This window comes from Diadema setosum, chromosome 22, assembly GCF_964275005.1.
Source record: "Diadema setosum chromosome 22, eeDiaSeto1, whole genome shotgun sequence".
NCBI classification, from domain to species: Eukaryota; Metazoa; Echinodermata; class Echinoidea; order Diadematoida; family Diadematidae; genus Diadema; species Diadema setosum.
The window spans coordinates 30,421,623-30,442,682 of NC_092706.1; the positions used below are offsets into that span (position 1 = coordinate 30,421,623).

At 39.7% G+C, this 21,060-nt stretch overlaps 1 protein-coding gene across 2 annotated transcripts in view; it reads right to left on the reverse strand.

Moving 5' to 3' along the window:
* Positions 1-20,509, reverse strand: part of LOC140245578 (uncharacterized) — a 37,374-nt gene extending 16,865 nt beyond the window's left edge. The window contains exons 1-9 of one of the 2 annotated variants that reach the window (XM_072325142.1): positions 20,475-20,509; positions 13,546-13,872; positions 12,666-12,899; positions 7,435-8,288; positions 6,544-6,669; positions 5,504-5,613; positions 3,072-3,180; positions 1,559-1,697; positions 834-909 (exon numbers count right to left, since the gene is read on the reverse strand). In XM_072325142.1, coding sequence (XP_072181243.1) covers positions 834-909; positions 1,559-1,697; positions 3,072-3,180; positions 5,504-5,613; positions 6,544-6,669; positions 7,435-8,288; positions 12,666-12,899; positions 13,546-13,822 — 1,925 coding nt within the window. In that variant the 5' untranslated portion in view covers positions 13,823-13,872; positions 20,475-20,509. The remainder of the gene's footprint in view (positions 1-833; positions 910-1,558; positions 1,698-3,071; positions 3,181-5,503; positions 5,614-6,543; positions 6,670-7,434; positions 8,289-12,665; positions 12,900-13,545; positions 13,873-20,474) is intronic. The other variant, XM_072325144.1, reaches the window with a different exon arrangement.
* Positions 20,510-21,060: the final 551 nt, after the last annotated feature.

Below are 21,060 nucleotides of genomic sequence, written 5' to 3' on the forward strand. Positions count from 1 at the left end.
CATGTGACTATTATGGCTCTTTTGATGTGCCAATCCAAATATGTGTTGCATGACTCACCAAAAGTCAAATGTTACTTATTTCCATACCATAAAGGAACTCAATTTCTAAGATGTGTTACTATCATTAGGCTGTATGATGAGATTTTTGGAATGTCCCCTGGGGAGTTTTCATAATTAGTCCCTTATATTTTGTTGATCTTGTTATGTTTATTGTTAATGAATGCACATGATACACTTATTACTTGCATCTCTTCACTGTAAATTAATGAGAAAGATGTAAATATGCTGAGTGTTATTATTCACTCACTCCGTTCCTGCCATTGCACTGCATTATACTGTCTTACCAGTAAGTCAAAATGAAATAATACCAATCTCCCAATCATTCACCTCATGGAGTGAAAAGAATAATCCTAAGATGACGGTACTGTCTTTACAGCACATAAGTGACTATATATAGGTGAAGTGAAGGTTGTTAAAAGTAGATAGAGGCATAGTCAAGACTCTACAAGCTGCTACACCTCACTGTGTGCATCAAGTTGAACCTGTCAGCCTTGGGAGAAAAAAAAAAGAAAAGAAAAGAAAAGAAAAGAAAAAAAAAGAAGAAGTCCAGACCGATTGCTCTCAGCAGACTACTTTCCATCTGAATTTTGAAGCAGCATACACAGTATGAATGACAAGTGCATGAACTTTTGACCTCTGTCTTCAGAGGAGAGCAACAGCCTGGACTCTTTCTCTCAGGATCGTGCCATCACTGGACTTAATGCTTACAGTGAGGTTTCATAACAGAGGTTCAGAATCTAGGCTAATAGAGGCATGGCTGACAGAATACTTACTGAAGCTGGGAGTCATCCATCATATCCTCTGCATCAGAGAAATTGAGAACATGGTCCCCTCTTGGCATGGGTTGTACTGAGAGTAAGAGACAAACACAATACCAGTGTCAAAATCACATGGAATCCTAGTCAAGTGCATGAAATAATCACAAGTCGGATAGTGCCATGTAACAAGTCTACTACTTCAAGGCAGTACACATTACTATGTACACATGGTGTACAAATTGCAGCTGTAGTAGCATCCTTTATCATGACAGTCTCATTTACTGCTTCTAAGTACTATTAATTTTTTTTGTGGCCATTTTATATGAACACACACAGGGAAGAACATCACACCATTAACCCCTTGGAGGGGGAGTACAATGCTCACATATTCTCAAAATTCTCAAACATCATCAAAATTGAAAAATATGAAAACTTGCCTTTGACTACTATTGAGCAATGTACAAGTTTGATGACAGAATTAGGAAAACTGACACCATCCTCAAACACTAATTTTGCAGTAGAGCAAATATGGAATGATACACACATATGCTGGGCAACAATTTCAGTAGAGTAGCAGATCATGTGAATGTGTGTCTTCAAAGGAAGTCTACATCAGAGAAAATAATGTTTCCTGAATTTGAGGGGAAGTCTGAATGTGAAGGGTATATGAGGCTTTTCAAGCTGAGCAATGTTCTTCCCTCAAACAACACCTGTCACTAAGCTTGGGATGTGTGAGCTACCTGTTTGGTCTGGTAGGAGGTGGTACTGTTTCATGATGGTCCAATGAGTCTGAAGGCCCTTTGGTGTCCGCATGGGGTTAAAGGTGGAAGCATTCTTGTTGAGCAGTTCTTGGAAGGTGTCTACAGTAGGTTGGCTAGTCTATAAAGAAGGAACAGAAAACAAACAAAATTAAACCAGCAAGTTTAGCTTGTCAAAGACTTCTAGGTGCCAAGGTGATTTTACTCACATAAACTCGACTCAAAATTGGCATGCAGAGGAGGCTTGATTTTGTTACAATCATGGACTCTAAAATGCAGTGATGAAAAGTATGATATACACTGTATCAGTCTGAAAGACATTTGTGCCACTGATAAAGAAAGCACTCCAGCATCCATGTTGATCGGCAAAAAGAAGGAAAAAAAAAAAAGGCAGAAAGGGTTAAACCTATTTGTCTTTATGACACATCTCATCCATAATCAAAGTTGCTGAAACTGCTTACAACTGTCTTCTTATCAATAATAGCATATCACTGAGAAAACTGATGGTAATTTGAAAGTATCACAGGACAGTGATAAAGAGGAGAGATAGAGAGATCAATTCTGACAAAAATAGATTAATGTTAATCCTTAAATAATAGCACCCCTACAAAGGTTTTAAACCTGGCTCTTAAAGGGAAATTCCACTGTGCAAATCTGTTTGTTAGAATAGAAGCTGAAAACTGTTTGTTTGTGTGAACAGGAGCTTAAAAAAGCTGTGAATAAAAGCTGAAGAAACAGGAGAGTGAAAAGTTTGAGCAAATTTCGAGAGCAAAACTGAGAAAGTTGATTTGAAGTTGTGATCAATCAAATACAAATTGGCAATTCTGTGATGTCACATTGGAGCTAATACAGTATTTGCTCTGTACCATAATATAAGCCATTTTCATTTTTCCATCATGTAAATTTCCAATTGTACTACACCTTGAATACAATCACTGTAAATATTATTTGATAAAACTCCTGTATGAGAAATCATATTCTGACATCAATAACTAAAAGCAAAGATTTTAGGGATTCTTTTTTTTTTCTCTCTCTCTGTTTTTTTTTTTTTTTTTTTTTTTTGCACAGGGCAAATGGAAGGTGCTCGCACATGCTACATCAGGGGGTTGCCAATTTGTGCTTGATAAATTACAACTCCAAAAATTATTACTTTTTTAGTTTTGATTAGAATACGCTCAAAAATGTCACTGTCCGGTCTCTTTACTTTTTATTCTTCTATTCACACAAACTATTTTCACAGTGAAATTCCCCTTAAAATGGTGTCAATTTGCTAAACTGCTAAAAAGTTACTTCAGGCTGGTAATGCCTTGCCTACAATGCCTTGTAGTAAGGCTACATTTCAAAATCAAACCTGGGAAAAGGTGATTTCGATTATACAATCCTTTCAAAAATGAATTCAAGGGCTCATTGATTTGGAGAAACAAACCCTACCGTCTGCTGGATGTCTTACTTGAGCATAATTTCATTAAAACTAGGAGAAAGGTCAAAAACTCACCGATGTTACAGTACCAAGAATCTTTTCCTCGTCTTCTGAGTAGAGAGCTTGTGACATGATGGCAATCTTGATGTCTGGATGTAAGAGTCTCATTGCAGTCTGAGATGCCCTGGAAGGATATCAAGTAGTACAGGGCCCTGTTTTATGAAGACTTAGAATTTATTATATCATTGATTTCTATCACAATTCTATAGCAGCCTGTGTGGCAAGGAAATTTACAACCAATTATATCTTTTGCTACAACAGGGCCCAGCACAGTTAACCATCACTGTGAGGCATTGACATTGAATCACGACATATTGGGATTTCTTTATAAAGGATTTGAAACTTTAATAGTAGTCCTCTTGAACTTGATTTACCCTACACATTTCTGCTATTCACTTTGTCAAGTGTCACAGGATTAATGCTAGTACGTGTGCAAGGCTCAGAATTTCAATATACAAGGGATATTATGTATGTGTAAAAAATTCAATTTGTGTGTTTCGTAGCCACTTAAACAAATGAACAAAGTAATCTTTTGATGTTATTTGGGGGGAAATTACAGAATACCGGTTTTGCCTCATATAAATTAGCATATTGGTGCGTATAAGAGCCGCCGCAGGATTCGGCCCCGCCTCCGGCGGCTCTCCCTTAGAGATGAATTTCAGCCCGAAGGGCTGAAATTCGTCTTTCCTGACGTTTGGGGCCCCCAAAAAGGCCAGAAACGGAACGGCCGTCAAAAAGTAGGTTGACCACACAATTTTTATGAAAATTGAGTGGTTTCGGAGGAAAACTGCTCTAAATCGAGATAACTCGAGTAAATCGACGATAAAGAAAATCGACCCGATTTTGACGGAACTATTTCGACACAAGTCATCACGATACAATCACACTACACACTACAGTAGTTTGGCAAGGCAGCGCGTATACGCGTATTGTCAAGAGACATGTGCGCACTCAACTGCTATACGTATTGTACACTGTACTACTAAACATGCGCGCGTTCTGCAGACTCAATACGCGCTACCACTGCCACACGTACGCATTAGCTGCTGTTATGTGTACTGTGACTGCATAGAGTCAACATGGTGGGCTGTCAAGCGCATCCACACAGTGCGTAAGCTCTACTGCAAGCTAGCACCAGCAATTAGATAAGTGATTGTTTTCTAGTCTCACCTAAATTGCTATCAATTTCTAGGATATGGACTATCCTCGACTCCTAAAAACGTGAGTATACATCGTAAATTCGGGTAAATTTTAACGGATAGTCTAGACTAGCATCGTCAGGATCTAGAACTACATTATTCGGGGGACACCCCCGAAACCCCCCGAGAACAACGTAAGATACCACACTTCTCACCGCACAGAGCAAAGAAAACACACGTAAACAAATGCAATCGTCGACAGCCGAATCACGGACCGTATCGCAGAACGGATTGATATTTTAATGGTTGCTATCGGCAAGCGTAATTACGCTCTTTTCAGAGCGATTTGCGCTCTCCGTGATTGGCTGCCGGTATTCTGTACTTTACCCTTATTTGGTAATCAAAGGAATATGAAAATGATGTCTTTGATAGCTTTGGGATAAAAAGATTACTTTTTTGGCAAACTATATGCAAGTGTATGTAAGCACACCAAAATAAAACAAAGAAAGATATACTGCTCCATGAAAATGAATCGGCACTAGGGAATACATTATATCAATTTCAATTTGAAAAAAAAAATAATAATTTCTCTTTCTTTAATATTACCTAACTTTCAAAAATTTAGTATGCCACTTTCACATATCATATGTCTTCTACAACGCATTCATCTATTCTTCATCTTTTTCTAAAAAAAATTTCTTTATACACAATCGTTCATTTTGCAATCATTTGTTGGTTACAAGTTATGAATCTAGTTGCAAACAATTCATCTCTTTACAAACTATTCATCTTTTTGTAAATCATACAATGCATGTTTTTACATTGTATGTTTAAATGTAATCTTCAAGCAATTTATGTTCATTATTATTGCAAGATACAATGTTGTAGAAGTTGATGAGAGCATGTGATGACTTAGGATCATAAATTTAAAAAAAAAAAAAATTGTAGCCCATAGTTACCTTACTTATCAAAGACCTAATTTGGTCATACTGGTTTGAATGATGTTTGTTTCAAATGCACTGCCTTTGTTACACAGACTGCGCTGTCAGGGGTTTCTAGAGGTTTCGAGCCTAGCTGGGAACCCATAGACTTGAAGCACAATATTCTGAATGCCCCTCCCCCTGTTACCCGATGAAATAGTGAGCAAAGATCAACTCATATATTCTTTAAAGGATGTCATTTCAGCCATGTAACATCTTGTGTTGTCACTGACTTGTATTTTGTTTTAATGGTGCATAAAATTCATTATGCTGGCCTGATCTCATAGTAAGATTTAAACAAGGACATCAAGTTGAGAATCAAACTTACTTTGATGCTATCGGGTCATACAACAAGGCATACCATCTCTCTTCTATTTCCTTCATGGAAAATCGATGAGAAAACTTTACACCCTGGAAGACTTGCTCAAGGTCATTGGTCTGATGTGGGAGAGATAGCAAGAGATTTTTGTGCAGTTGTTTGGAGTGACCTGTTTTACAGACAAGTGTTTACTGCACGAAATAGACATACATTTTTAATGTTAGGTGAGGCAGTACAAAAAAACACCTTGTCCTGGGGGGCGTTTCATAAAGCTGTTCGTAAAGTTACGAAAGACTTACGAGCGACTGGTGATTAGTTCTTGTGCTGAATTATGGAAATTCTCGTAAGTATAGCACATCAGACCTGATCACCATTCGCTTGTAAGTTGTTCGTAACTTTACGAAGAGCTTCATGAAACAGGGCCCAGGGCCATGTTTCATAAAGCTGTTCGTAAAGTTATGCATGACCTTATGAATGAATGGAATATGAAACGCCAGAGATTTACACGTACATTGGGGCAAAAATAAACTTTCAACTGTTAAAATATGTGTTACCATGTAAGAATAATCATAATCACCTGCAAATTTCAGCCTTAGCTATTGAAATTAACAATGATTAGGAAACCCACTTGGCTTGCCATATTCAAGTTGTTTGTAAAGTCATGCGTAACTTTACAAGCGGCTTTATGAAGCAGGACCCTGGCTATAGAAAATATCTATCTTAGACTAGTTAGAATTACTATAAACATCTTTGAAATAGACTCTCTACAGAATTGAACATTTGTATTACCATTTCTTCTTATTTTCTGTTCAAGCTTACTACAATGAGAATTATCACACAACTTTTAAAAGGAGTTTTGCAATAAATTTGGCAATCAAGTTATGGAATACTGCATCTTCATAATACGTAATGTGATAACAGTGATCTAATTTAAAAGCAATTCAATATTCAAATTGATTTAATACCTACTGACAAAACCAGTAAAATCAAACAATTTTCCAGTATTTCCACACTTTTAATTTCTCCACTGAATATCACATGAGACAAACCTGATGTACAGCTGTGATGAGTGCCAAGTCATCCTCTGCAGTCCACCGACTGGTCTCTCTGGCCAGGGGAACGAGGGACTTGGATTTCTTTGATCGACTAGACTTGGAGGAGCTGGACTTGGAGGGCTAAGACAAAAAAAGAAGAAGTTGTGATTCCATTTTTAGTTAAAAATGCTAATTTATAAGGGAAAATAGCCTTGTTAATGTAAATAACAATGAATTCATTGAAAAATCTGAGAGCAGAAGACATACCCATATTGTGCAACATTTGCTTTGGGTAACAACCTCTTTTCATGAGCTGATGTGCTCAAAAAGTCATTTAAGAACTTCAAGAGTGTTAACTTACAAATATTGACATGTAGGTACATCACTGGTTTGAAAACATAATAATTACAAAAAGGAAGATAAGTGTTACTTTATGAATTTCATAGAAGCTCTCTTATAATACATATGAAATAATGCGAGATATTTGAATCTTTTAACGGGTATTCAATATGAAATCACTGCTGTCACTGAACATACATGTATCAGTGATATCTTAATCAAATATGAGATAAACAAACCTACATGTACAATCTATTCCATCAATACAGTAACTAGTGACTTTTACCAATGGCCAAAACTAGGAGTTATAGTCAATGTCATATCTAGCATTTGAGACAAATCATATCACACACAGTGTGTGTATGGCGACAGTAAACAAATATACCTAAATTTTACATCATTTTACTACTTATTGTCACCACACTTACAATGTTTCAAGTACATATACCTTCCTGCAAATGATACTGGCATAGCATAAGATTAAATTTTCAGTTATACATGTATTATATGTTTGAAAATTTAGCAGTAATAAGAGTTGATAAGCTAAACAACAAATTTCCTACTCACAAGAGCTTTTCCCTTCTTCTTCTCTGGAGCAGGTCTTGGTGTTTCCACTTTTTGCTGTTTGGGTGGGGGTGGTGCTGGTGGTGTGGGGGCAGGTGGTGGTGGTGATGGTGGAGGAGGTTCAGCCTTTGGTTTGGTCTTGACAACTTCAGGTTTCTTTGGTGGTGGTGGTGGTGGTGGTGGAGGAGGTGGTATCACAGGTTTTGGTGGTTCAGGGACTTTCTTTTCCTCTATTTTCACCACTGCTTTCTCAATAATCTGTGGCACAGGTGGTGGTGGGGGTGATGGTTGAGCTGGTGGTGGTGGTGGTGATGGGGGAGGTGGTGGGGAGTGGTGGTATTGCTGCTGTGAAGGGGGCATGGATGGAGAGAGAGTCATTCCAGAGGGGGGCAGTTTTCCACGAGAAGATTTGACAAGGCTGCTCTCTACAAGCTCATCGTCAAACTTTTTTCTCTTGATAGAACGTGATGAGCTGCGGCGTTTCACCAAAGCGTCCTGACTACTTTGTGGTGTCAAGGGACTCCCACAGGACATGGCTCGTCCTCCTACTGTCAGGCTCGTTGTAGTACCAGAAGACTTTGGAGTTGACACACGATTGGATGCCTGCCTGGTCTTCATGGTTGCATTGCTACTACCGCCTGATGCAGCATTGTTGGATGTAGCAGCTGCTGCAGCTGCAGAGCTAGTTCTTGTCTTCATGGTTGGCGTGGACACAGATGGCTCACGTGCAGCATGGCGCGTGATGATAGTCGGAGATACACCAGTCTTTGGCATTGTAGAAGACTGCTGGGAGCCAGTCTGTGATGCTTCAGGTTGCACTTTGATGTCTGGTGTGGAGCTTTCATTCTTGATAGTAGCTGATCAATGAGAGATAAAAAGTGACAAACATTCGAATATCAGGTGCTGACTATCAAAGACAGTCAACAATCATGATATGAAATGTTACAAGGGTCTCATAGCAAAACAAACATTAAATCTAATATGGGTATACTCAAAACCATGAATGGTGCCTTATCTTTTTATTCACTATAAAAAAACAAAACAAAACATTAGTCAGGTCTACTCATAGGGTGTACAGTACAGTAATACAATGTATATCTGCCCTGTACAGTGTAATTGTATTATATCCATAATCATGAGTAGCAAAATACAGATGCATCCACTCCCGAAGAGCATCTGTCTTACAACTGTAAAAATTTTATTTCCCTCAACCCTTGACTAGAGTACTTCGCATGCACACTGACATATTCTCATGAATTTATTCTAACAGGTATGATACATACATATTGTACCCAAATTTTATATTCCAAAAATGTTTTTAGCCATATACAATTAGCATGCCTTATAATATAAATACAAACTGTGTTTTTTGGTTGTTTTTGTTTGTGTTTTTTTCTTAAAACAAAGTTTACACATACAACATATTCACAATCCCTACCTACACCTTCAGTGATTTTGTCAAAGAAATTCAATGTAACATTAGAAAGCTGATTTATTTCTGGTTAGATTGAACAACAAGGGTAGTTGATAATAGAATAAGATAAATGTATATAATATACACTGTACTGTACTTATAACAGAAATTTTGTGATGACAACAAATCTGTAGCAAGCATCACATACAGTGTACAAGCTGCACATACTGATCATGGCATGTTAGTACCATATTTACAAATATATCATATCATTTGACAGGGAATAATTTTCCTGGTATCGCATCGCAATTCGCTAGATGCATTTTTATACTACTGCTACACAAACTAACTTTTGTGTAGCAGTTTTCTTCCATAGAAGTGTACAGAATGCCATTTAAAATATTATTCATCAGCTGAAATTGCTAATCAAATTTGAGTTAGAAAATTATTCCCTGTTTGATGAAACTCATCAAAAGATGAAATATTTCTTACAAAGCGAAACATATGAGATGAACAAATTCTGAAAACTGTTTTTGAAAAACAAAAATGAAATGAATCAGACTATTTGGATTCATGAACACAACCACAAATGAAATTAAAGAGAAAAATGCAAATTTAGCCTCCTGGAAGTTTAATGTACAATGTACATACTAGGCATGTGTTGACATTGGGTTTGACATTAATCCAGTGACTATACATGTATTTGTGACTTTGCACAACATAATACAAAAAATACCTTTTTCAGGTCTGGGTAATATACATTGGAAGCACAAAGTCTTAAAAAAATGATTGTGTGAACAAGATTGTAGTAAAATTGCCTGAATCTGGACTGCATTTACCTAAATGATTGCAGCAGAGGAATAATGCAGACTCAAGTTGCAAAATAAAGAACTCACACTGTAACTGGTGCAGGTATGGTAATTTCATTCAAATGGAGATGTGAATTAAAAAATGCCTGCTCTGCACCATGTACCATATACCATATACCACCATGATCATTTTGTCGATGAAATGTTGTCATTTCATTGATGAAATGACTGATTTCTTAACGAAATAGGCCATGCAACATTTGACGCTCCATACAAATTGTCCATGGTTTACAAACCATGGTTTCATTTGTACCACCTTTGTGAATTCGGGCATGTAAGTTTATAAACATGGAGATTGAATTTCCTAGTATGGAAAAGGAATACAGACCTGAATTTTCTCTCTGATGTTTGGACTGCTAAAAAGAATGGTGCTTTGGAAAAGGGAGCAAAAATCAACCTTAAATTCTGTGACCATCAAGCACACAGTCAAAAGCAGCTATATTTGCCAGTTGCCACCCTTTTCAATAAATTTTAAACATAGCTTTAATCTGATCCATTAACTGTACCATGAACAATATGAAAGGGTAATAACAGTGAGGGGAAACATCTTTCTGATGAATACAGCACAGTGTACTTCGTTTCTTACACATAGTATGTGCATCGATTAAGCAGATCTGTATGCCAGGCAACAGGCAAAGCTGAAAAAACAAGAGACCCGCGGGTCAAGCGCTCACCTGAGTATCGCAAGTTCACCTTTCACGCAGTCACTAATCTAAATTATTCACAGCTCTACCAAAATTTGACCAGGCATTCTCAAGTAGAAGATGAAAATGTACAATAAGGGCCCAAATTTTTTAAGATTCCTTAATTATTGGGGATTGGGGCCCCCTGGGGCCCTCTGGGTGGGGCATGGTGCCCATTCTGATAAATTTAGATCCTGACCCCCTAGGGATGCTACCTGCCAAGTTTGACGAAAATCCATCATGAGGATTTCAGGAAGAAGATGAAAATGTACAATTCAGGCCCCCATTTGGACCTTCCCAACCACCCCCCTCCCCACCCCTGCCCCCAAGAGGGGCACCCCTGGATTTCCTATGAACAAACTCAAAACTACAGTCATTAATGTACTCACTCATAGTATTATCTTAGCTCTATAACTTCTGATTCTAGAGAAGATTTTTAAACATTCCTTCATTTTGGGGGTTTGGGCCCCCCTGGGGGCCCCCTTGGTGGGGCATGGTGCCCATTTTAACAAATTGAGGTCCTAACCCCCTAGGGATGCTACCTGCCAAGTTTGATGAAAATCGGTCCTGGGGTTTTCAAGAAGAAGATGAAAATGTAAAAAGGTTACGCACGACGCACGACACACGACGCACGACGGACGCCGGACGAAGGGCGATCGCAATAGCTCACTTGAGCCTTTGGCTCAGGTGAGCTAAAAAAGCATATGTACATGACATTCAGATTCTTCTTGAAGAAAAAATGTTGCATGAAAGATTGTGTAGATTAACAAATTATTAACAAGATGTATTCATGCAAATAAGAACAAAATAATAAAGAAATGCAAAAAAGACAAGAAAAAAAGAGGTTATAAAAACAGCTTTAACCCGTTGAGGACGGACTGATTTTGCTACAACATGCATTTCCCATAGACACCTGCCCGAGTATACTCGGGACTCGTCCTCAACGGGTTAAATGTATACTGCCTATGAATTGGCATGGCTGATACTGCAGTTCACATTAAAAATTGAAGATGTTACTTAAAATTTATGTTAATCTTAAAGAGAACAGAGTAAAACATAAATCTGTTAATAATTTTTCATAAATAAAACTTAATTTTCAACAAGTCACATGAAAACAGAATGGAACCAATTTTAATCTTGAAGTTAGTAGAAGGAAAAATGTGAAAGTATTCCCTGGGTCCCGTTGCATAAAACTTTTTTAGCAACCTTAAAAAATTCAGGTTGGGATTTGCCCAACCTGAATTTTTTACGGTTGCTAACCTAAGAATGTAAAATCCGTTGCATAAAAACTCTGGTTGGGAGCTTCCAACCGGAATTTTGTGATTTCAACCGGAAAAAAATCCGGTTGGAGTTTTATGCAACGGGCTCCTGGTGTCAGTAATGCACTGGGTTTACATCATACAATAGAAGTGTGGTACATTCTTCACAAGTTCATTTTCTGAGTAGGGTCAAGCTGGTTGTGTTGTGATATAAAAATATTTTCAGACTTTAAACTCAAGTTTTATGCAGATACACAATAAGCTACAAAATTTATAAGCAGGCTTGACATTAGTCGTGGCCCCGGGCCACAACAAACTGATACTGAGCCACAAAAAAAGGTACAAGCTTTTTGAGGCCAATCAGGCAACTACATTGTAAGTTTCAAAATGGATTGTTATGCACTTTTATTTTGTCACATTTTATCTTTTTCCTCCACCAACATTTCAGATACTGGTACAAAGATTATAGTGGCCTCAACATGCCACCAGAGATTTAGGTTAGTGTAGAGCCCTGCTTAATGTAAGATGGTCATTTGTTTTAAATATGGTTTGGTACACTGAAGCTACATACATTGTACAGTACTAGGCAAACCTTGAAATACATAGTACATTGTACCTATAAAATGTCAATTAAGATGAAATATTGCTTCCAGAGGTGATATTTTAGGACATAGACCTGTCAATTTCATTACTGCTTATATCAAATCCCAATTACTGATTTTTGGAAGTGTCTTAGGTTTTTCCTTTCTATTACCTTTATGTAAAACCTGGGAGAGATTTCTTTAATGTAGTGAATCATATTATCAGTCATCATGTGGCCACTATGATGAAACAGTGCCACAAAAACTGCCCTCGAGAATACCAACACCATAAATCACCAAGCAAAGACAGAGGCTCACCTTTAACGGAAAAAAAAAGGGCTTCTCAACATGAAATATCAAACATAGGAACACCAACAAAATTTGTCAAAGCAGACAACAGGAAAAACTCCCTTTCTTAGGACCCCTACGTGAAAGCTGCGTTCCTCCGACAACCAATGGAACAGATTCTCTGACTGGAGTGACCTTTAACTTCAAGTGCCTTTGACCAGCTATGGGCACACTCTGAGAAGGTGGGGTTCTACGCGGAGTCAGCCGCTGACCCCTTCTAAGACCTCGTTTGGAAGACTTGCCACTTAGAGCAGTCTTTGTTTCCAAGGAGACCAAGTAGATTCTCTTTGGAGGTTTTATCCTGCGGGTAGAGACTGGAGAAAATGGTGCTGACAATCACTATCATTGGGCTTTTTCACAAAAGGTTGCTAAAACCAGGGGCAGATCAAGGAATTATTCAGTACTGTGATTTGCACCTTTCAATACAAAATTAAAGGGGGGGGGGGGGGCACTCACACCCCCTTTTGTTCCTTTTATTTCTTTTGTATTTAATAAAAATAAAGAGGGGACGGGCGCCTGGTGCGCCCCCCTCTGGATCCGCCACTGCTAAAACACACAATAATAAACCAAGGATGTATAAGAATATTGCTTAAATATCTTTCCCCTAAAGAGCAATGGCTGTACATGGTAGTATCATGAGAGCCAGATTTCCTTGCAAACTTGTTTGAGTTCTGATTTTCATATAGAGTTTCTAAACAATTTACTGTGTCCTGTTATGTTTTATCACAGGAAAGCAAAGTACATATTGTGAATGTATACATTATGGTGAGGTGTTGATAACTTCCTTGTAGTTATTACAATTCACTTTGACATGCATATCATTGCTTTTGTAGACAATGAATCTCTTTTAAGATTGTTCTCTCAGTACAACACTGTTTAATACTTTCCTTGCTCTACAGAATGGAAGTGCAAATCACAGTACTCTGCCCAACAGAGGTCAGGAATAACACTAATGCTTACCTCGTCTGGTGACTATAGTGGATGTGAGAGTAGACGATGTAGTTGAAATGGATTCCATTTTTTCTGATGATGTTGAAGGGGTTATAACTGAGGACTGGTCTGAGGTTGGCTTAGTTGTCATTGGTCGTGTGGTGGCTGTTGTTGATACCTTGCTTACACTGGTGTCGACAGGATCTCCAGCAGAAGGGGACATAGACTGAAGAGAGCTTGCTGTAGTAGCAACTGAGTCGTCTGAAGAAGAGGATGACTGTTGTGTCTTTTCTACTCCTTCTGACATCTTGTTGGTAACATTCCTAGATTTTCTCCTGTCTTCATCAAACCTCCAATCTAACATCAGGAAAATTTGGAAAATAAGAAAAAAATGTATGTATATATAAAAAGTAATGTCATTTGAAACTGCTATGAATCTGCACAAACTAAAGATCTCAGCTACACCCGTAGGACTTCATTTTCACTGTAAATGAGGTCAGGCCAACTTTGAATCCTCAAAAGGCCAAATGCGGCACTACCAAAAACTGCCACACATCTAAGAAAGCTCTAGAGGTAGCCACAGCCCAGGCTTGGCCTGACCTTTTCTCACTGTAAACGCAAGCTAGGCCAAATGCAGTACCAAAGTGCGACCCCGGAACTGCAGTGATCATGACATCACCAGGCTAAAGCTAAATCCATGGCTATGCCCAATGTACATAAAATGATAGCCCCACTCATTGCACTTGAGTCTGTTTGTATCATTTGGCTTGTTTGGCTTTGGCTTAAAGATAATAAAAAGTTTTGGTACCTCAAAAGTGTCCTTGAATTTCCTTGTCTTAGTTTGTGTTTCAGGTTAAAGTACCTTTCATATAACTAACACTGTGAGACTTACTCGCCCCAAAGTGCTCTCATGTCTTAGTAACATGCAATTAACTGCGACAAGCAACCCCATACGCATAGCGACCAGCAGTCCCATACGCATAGCGTAATCGGGCTTCGCATTGTAGCATTCAGGATCATGACAGATTTAGTATCGCAGGGTAAATGTCAACTTAAAATCCCATAAATTCTTCAATTTGAAGACTTACCAATTAAGTTGAAGTATTGAAAACAGGCTTCGGGCAACGTTTGGTCCCGCCTATAGTCCCTTTCTGTTCGAATTGATGACTGAAAGTGACTCGGTCGACAGGACCTTAGGAGAGCTACATACAGTACACTGAATACTACCAAGGTACAGCCAGAGCATGCGAACACATCACATGCACACAAATTTCAAATCCATGAACGGATAAGATAGTTTGTGTGGGCATGCGCTGGCCATTGTATCCAGTGTATGTAGCTCTCCCAAGGTCCTCTCGACCGAGTCACATTCAGTCATCATTTCGAACAGAAAGGGACTATTGGCAGAACCAAACGTTGTCCGAAGCCCGTTTTCAATACTTCAACTTAATTGGTAAGTCTTCAAATTGAAGAAATTTTGGGATTTTAAGTTGACATTTACCCGCGATACTAATTCTGTCATGATCCTGAATGCTACAATGCGAAGCCCCATTACGCTATGCGTATGGGGCTGCTGGTCGCAGTTAGCTATGCGTACAATGGGCTGGTCGCAGTCAGTGGTTTCGTACAATATTTATCGACGCTGTACAGCGTCGGCTCTGGTACAAAACCATTATTGCATGATTACTAAGACATGAGAGCACTTTGGGGCGAGTAATTCTCACAGACAACGTACTTTAACCTGAAACACAAACCAAGACAAGGAAATTCAGGGAAGCTTTTGAGGTACCCTACCAAAACTTTTTATTATCTTTAAGACATTAATTTGCTAAATTCCACTTCTCCATCCCATAACATGTGTGTCTATTAATGTGAATGGTGTGATTCAGGACTTGATTATTACATCAATCTCATAATAATGGTAATGATTATTCATGATTAGACCTTGCCTGCATCACCATTGTCACAGATCACAGAGTTAGGGTCATTTGAAAGTAAAGGGTACAAAACTACTTTTTTCCAAGTTCTAGTTTGTAATGTACCTACATATCCTTACAAAACGCTGAGCATATGATGAGCATCATCAACTGCTGGAGAGGGATTTCCAGAGGAGGCTCAACTTTTCAAGGTGGCTCCTGGGCAGGATTGAGGGTGATGCCAATTTGCTGTGAAACCTTGTTATTGGTGACGAAGCTGCATTTTTACACGTAGCATGGATGGGGATGTGAACATCCACAATGTTGTGGAGTACGCGGCTGCAGGACATCCACCAGAGTTCAATTACAATGTAAATACAAGTGTTTGTCACTTGTATAGAGGGAGGCTGTGCCAAATAAAGCCTCTTTTTCATATTCCCTCCACTGAGCTGCTCCCAACAAGGTTGTTAGGAGCAGCTACAGTACGCAGCCTATGGGACACTGCCAGTGGTGCATGTGGAACCACTTTTCTAGTCTTTTTGGCACAGGCCTCTTTATGACCAAGGGTTTGTGCCTGCCCACTCTTCCTCCTCCTCCTTGTCCTCCTCCTCTTCTTCTTCCTGATCCTGTTCAGTACAGTTCATCTTTGGTGCATTGTGGTACTGTTGGCAGGCATGGTGTGCATGTGGACGTGTTTACGTTGTAATTTTTGCATGTACAATGCAAGCTAAAATGACTACATTTTCTAGGCGTGCAGCTAAAAACACCCCACTCCCATCTCAGACCTAGTGGAGTTGAATATGCTGCACCACTTTCCCACATTGTATTTGTAAATAAACTGAGCTATTGCAAAGTGGTACTAAAGCTCCTGTACATTAGTGGTACATATGCTACAGTTGAACTTTGTAAGTTTAAGGTAGGGTCTGTCTTGGCCTGGGGCAGATCATTCCACAGTCTAGTTGTGTCTGGGAAGAATGTCATTTGATACAGTGTAGCCAACAGTTTGTACATATGGAATAAAGAGCTTGTGAGAATGTCCACGGATTGATGTTGCTAAAGAAGGACGTACAGTCGGTGTATGTTTTGTTACCCGGGACTGCTGGACAACCACATCATCTTCTTGTCTCGTGAGTCAGCTTAGATGGGACCTTTTGCACACACACAGCCTCCTTGCACAATCCATAATGTTCTTCAAAACACAGCAACAACTACATTGGAGTAAACATCTCCTTCCCAGCTTTCATAACACCAGCCCCATACATCAGCAGAAATAACCACAGCCTAAAGCTTACTTACAGTACTTGTAGCCACCATAGACCCCTACAAGTTTTCTTTTATCCTCGAGCCATCCGTATATGGAACTGTCTGGAACCGTAAAACTGTCTACCACCTCAAGCAGTAACACGAACAGCACAAACCCTTGCTGCTTTCCAGGAGGCTGCCCTTCCAGCTATTAGAAGGATGAAGCCCCCTGTTGGTGACAGGAAGAGCATCTTTTACTCGCACATATGCATCACGTTTTAATTGTACATATCTTGGTATCTAGCACTAACCCCACCCGGGGGGCTCCTTGTACACAGTTACACATATACTGTGGGAGCGCCCCGAGTCAACAGAGCGCTGTCTCTGTACGATGAAAGAGAAATAGACATTTTCGCCCCTCTATAAGGCAACTATTTTACCAGCTAAAGGCTTACTTTTATACTATACATTATATATTTTCTATCTAATTCTTACCTGCCATTTACTTGCTAACTTCAAGACTAATCCCATGGTCTTGAAAAGACATTTTTCTATGATGAGTATGAGTCCATCTCCATTCTTTCTGTTCCTCCCTTCCTTTTTTGAAACAATATTTGCAAGGCACATTGCGCATTGGCGATATGAATATGCATGAAAAGCACAATGTTTTTTGCCTTTGGACAAGGCCCTTTCGCTCTCACGATGTCGCGCTTGGCTGGGATCACTTCTTACTCGCCCAGAAATGACATCAGCAAGAAGGCCTTCTCTAAAGGCTACAATACACTCCAATTAGCGCATGCGCACAGGTTTCCAATCCATCAAATGGAGCAGTCATCATTCTCAAAGATTCCTCTTGACCGAATCAAGTCATCAATTTGGAGAGAAAAGGACTATATAGTATAACAGGAACCAAATGTAAATAATCACATGTAGGGTCTTAGTGTAAGTGTTGTCAACAATTGGACGTCGTAATGTATTCAAATTGAAACAATTTTCAGTATTCAAGTTGGAATTTACATAGGGGCAATACTATTACTACCCCGTACGTGACCCCGAATACTATAATGACAATCGCGTTCGGGCTGGTCATGGTTAAAGTAAAAGTAGAGTCTATAGCATGTGCACCATCACATATACAGTATGTCCAAAAAAAAATTACAATGCGGCCTTCCGCAATGATATCTTTAAAAATAGTGAATGAATCTTAATAAAAATTCAGGGTATGAGACTATAACTCATTGCCCACATTTTACAGAAAACCCCATTCGATTTTCTTCAGTGGTCAAAGAGAAATACGGAATTTTGTAGAGGATTTCGGGAATCTCTTCTGTCCAAGTTCTGTCTATTGTTCACACACAGGATCATCGAAATGCTAAACTCGGAAGAATCCGATTCATGACATGCTTTACAACAATCCACATTTCTCTGTGACCGCTTAACCAAATTGAATGGGGTTTTCTGCAAAATAGAGCTAAGATGTTATACCTTAAGACTCTGAAGTAGCACGTACACAGGTTGATCATAATAGGTGTTATCAATTCGAAAATCTGATTGTAATTTTTGGGGCGACTTACTGCAGTATGTCCCCCAAAAAATTACAATAAGATTTTCGCATTGATAATGATTAAATTTTTCAAATGCTACTTCAGGGTCTTGAAATATAACATTTTAGCTCTATTTTGCAGAAATCCCCATTCGATTTGGTTAAGCGGTCACAGAGAAATGTGGATTGTTGTAAACATGTCATGAATCAGATTCTTCCGATTTTAGCATTTCGATGATCTTGTGTGTGAACAATAGACAGAACTTGGACAGAAGAGATTCCCGACATCCTCTACAAAATTCCGTATTTCTCTTTGACCACTGAAGCAAATCGAATGGGATTTTCTGTAAGATGTGGGCAGTGAGTTATAGTTTCATACCCTGAATTTGTATTCAGATTGATTCACTATTTTTAAAGATATCATTGCGGAGGGCCCCGTTGTAATTTTTTTGGGGACATACTGTATACTGCCACTGCACCAACCCATTCCAGTCTAGTTGGGTTGCAGCTGCTACAGGGATTCCCATACTTTATTAAAACATTAATATCAAGACTCAAAAGACTCAAGATTCTACATAGACACTAGATCTACATGCCAAGGGCCAAATCGTGTTATCGGTCCCCTCTCGTTCTGTAATTCTGCATGTGCGTCTCCACTAATGCTATGTGTAAAGTCTATTACGCTTGTGGAGGTTGAAAGAAGTCCCCGGCTATGATGAAATGAATGGCGGTGAATGGAGCTGATGGAGTGGTGGACTATTTCGCGATAATGCCCATGCCAAGCCATGCATCATGGCATGGCATTAGATCCTAGAGTCTAGTCAAGACATACAGCCTGTGGCGCTCCATAGTCCTTGTACACAGTGAGTTTCCTGTGGCGTTGCCGTTGGGGCTGGCATAACCCCGGCGCGGGGCGCTATAACCAGTAACAGTGCCCCAACGACTTGTATGCAATTTAGTGAAGTAATCATGCTTGCAATTCAGTAAACAACTCATCGTTCAAAATGACACTTGGATTCGAAACGAAAAGCCACATCACATATTATTGAAGTCTGACATGTCTTCTATCATCTGTCGAAATTTTGAAGCAAAATGATGAAAGGAAAGATAAAAAAATAGCGTTTTTCTGGGCCATGTTTTTTGGCGTTTCAACGAAGCAGAAACTGGTTCGAACATTTGGATTGAGCGCCACAGATAGGCTCCGCCCCTAACAACGACCAGAGCGATCTCATTGGTCAGTTTGCTGCTTGCCGCTAACCGAAGCGTGAAGCTCCCACACTAGCTCCCCAGTCGACTGGTGCGTGGTGGCGGGGTGCGCTATGCCCAGCCGCTTCTCCTGCCATCCTGAAAGCTGAAGGATTCGGGAATTGCGTCATGCAATTTTCAAATAATCGACCTCGCCCGACTTTCGGATCATTTTGTTGTAGCGGGTCACATATTATGTGCTATGTTTTATCCATACCCGATCAACAGCAAGGCTGTTAGCACATGCGCTGTGTAAGTTGTACTACTTTAGTTAAACTTTAAGGATTAAAACCTCGGATAAAATCTTTCACTGGGCTCTTAAAACAGATCGTATTGTAAATCGATTTCCGTGCCTCTGATTGTAAGTAGACATGCGTCTATCTTATCTAACAGTGTGGCTACAAATTTCAGTGTAAAACCTTGTATTTTGGTCATTGGTCACCAAAATACTACTAAACTATATCAGGTGGTACATCAATACAATAGCCATACGGCTGCAATGCGACCCCGACTCGGTACGGGTTGGGGTCGCTGGTGCGGTGAGGGCTGCGGCTGGTGCTGGCCACAGACACAGAGGCGAGCACAGTTTAGAGCTAGTCAAGACAGAAAGATCCGTCTGTCCGGAGCTCCGGAGGAGTCTTTTTATCGCTCCCCTCATGAAGCCAGATGCAGTCTCCGCGGAACATAGGTCTATCCCCGACGACCAGATACAGACCGATCTTTCGGTCGTATATGCACGTCATGGGCATAAATTTATATGCCATATGGCATGGCATCCATCAGCAGGCAGCATGCATGCAGCAGAGAGGTAACGCCATATAACAATACATGAAATTAAATGCATGGGACTACAATAAACTAAGCAAACTCTTCTTGACCTTGATTCTATAGGTTCGATTATATTCTCAGCGACATGGTCTTATTCCATTCATTTCAAATGAACGGATACATAAGGGAGGTCTCAAAAGTGGTTAAACACGGAGTTCATTGAACATCAAATGAAGAAAACCCACCTCATCAGATTCGCCTTTCCCTATCCCCTCTCGCGTGTGTGTGTGTGTGTATGTACGTGTGGGGGTATGCTGGTGCGGGCGCGCGCCGTGCGTGATCGCACGACCTACCATTTGCATACCATATTAATTGCCGCCGCGCGTCGACTTGCATGCATCTGTTACTATGTAGAACCACAGGAACTCTTCGAGAGTTCTGTGTGTAGAACTGAGTGCAGTAACACAGTGTGGCTAGCTTACAACCTCAGTAGATTTTTTTCTTTGTCATGGTTTACCAATGGAATCTGTGGTAACTGACTCATATCATAACTTTAACTGTACAAAAAAACAAATACTTAAAAAAAAAAAAAGAACAGGAAACCCCCCCCCCCCAAACAAAACAAATGTAAAAGCCGCCAGAGACTGTCAATCAAATATTTAATGTGCGTATTTTTCATGATCTTTCGGCCGGGCGTTGTGGCGTGCGCCTGTAATCCAGCTACTTGGAGGCCGGGGTTGGTGGATTGCTTGAGAGCGGGAGTTCTGTTCGTCGTTGCGCTATGGCGATCGGGCGTCCACGCTAAGCTCGGCACCGATATGGTCATCTGGT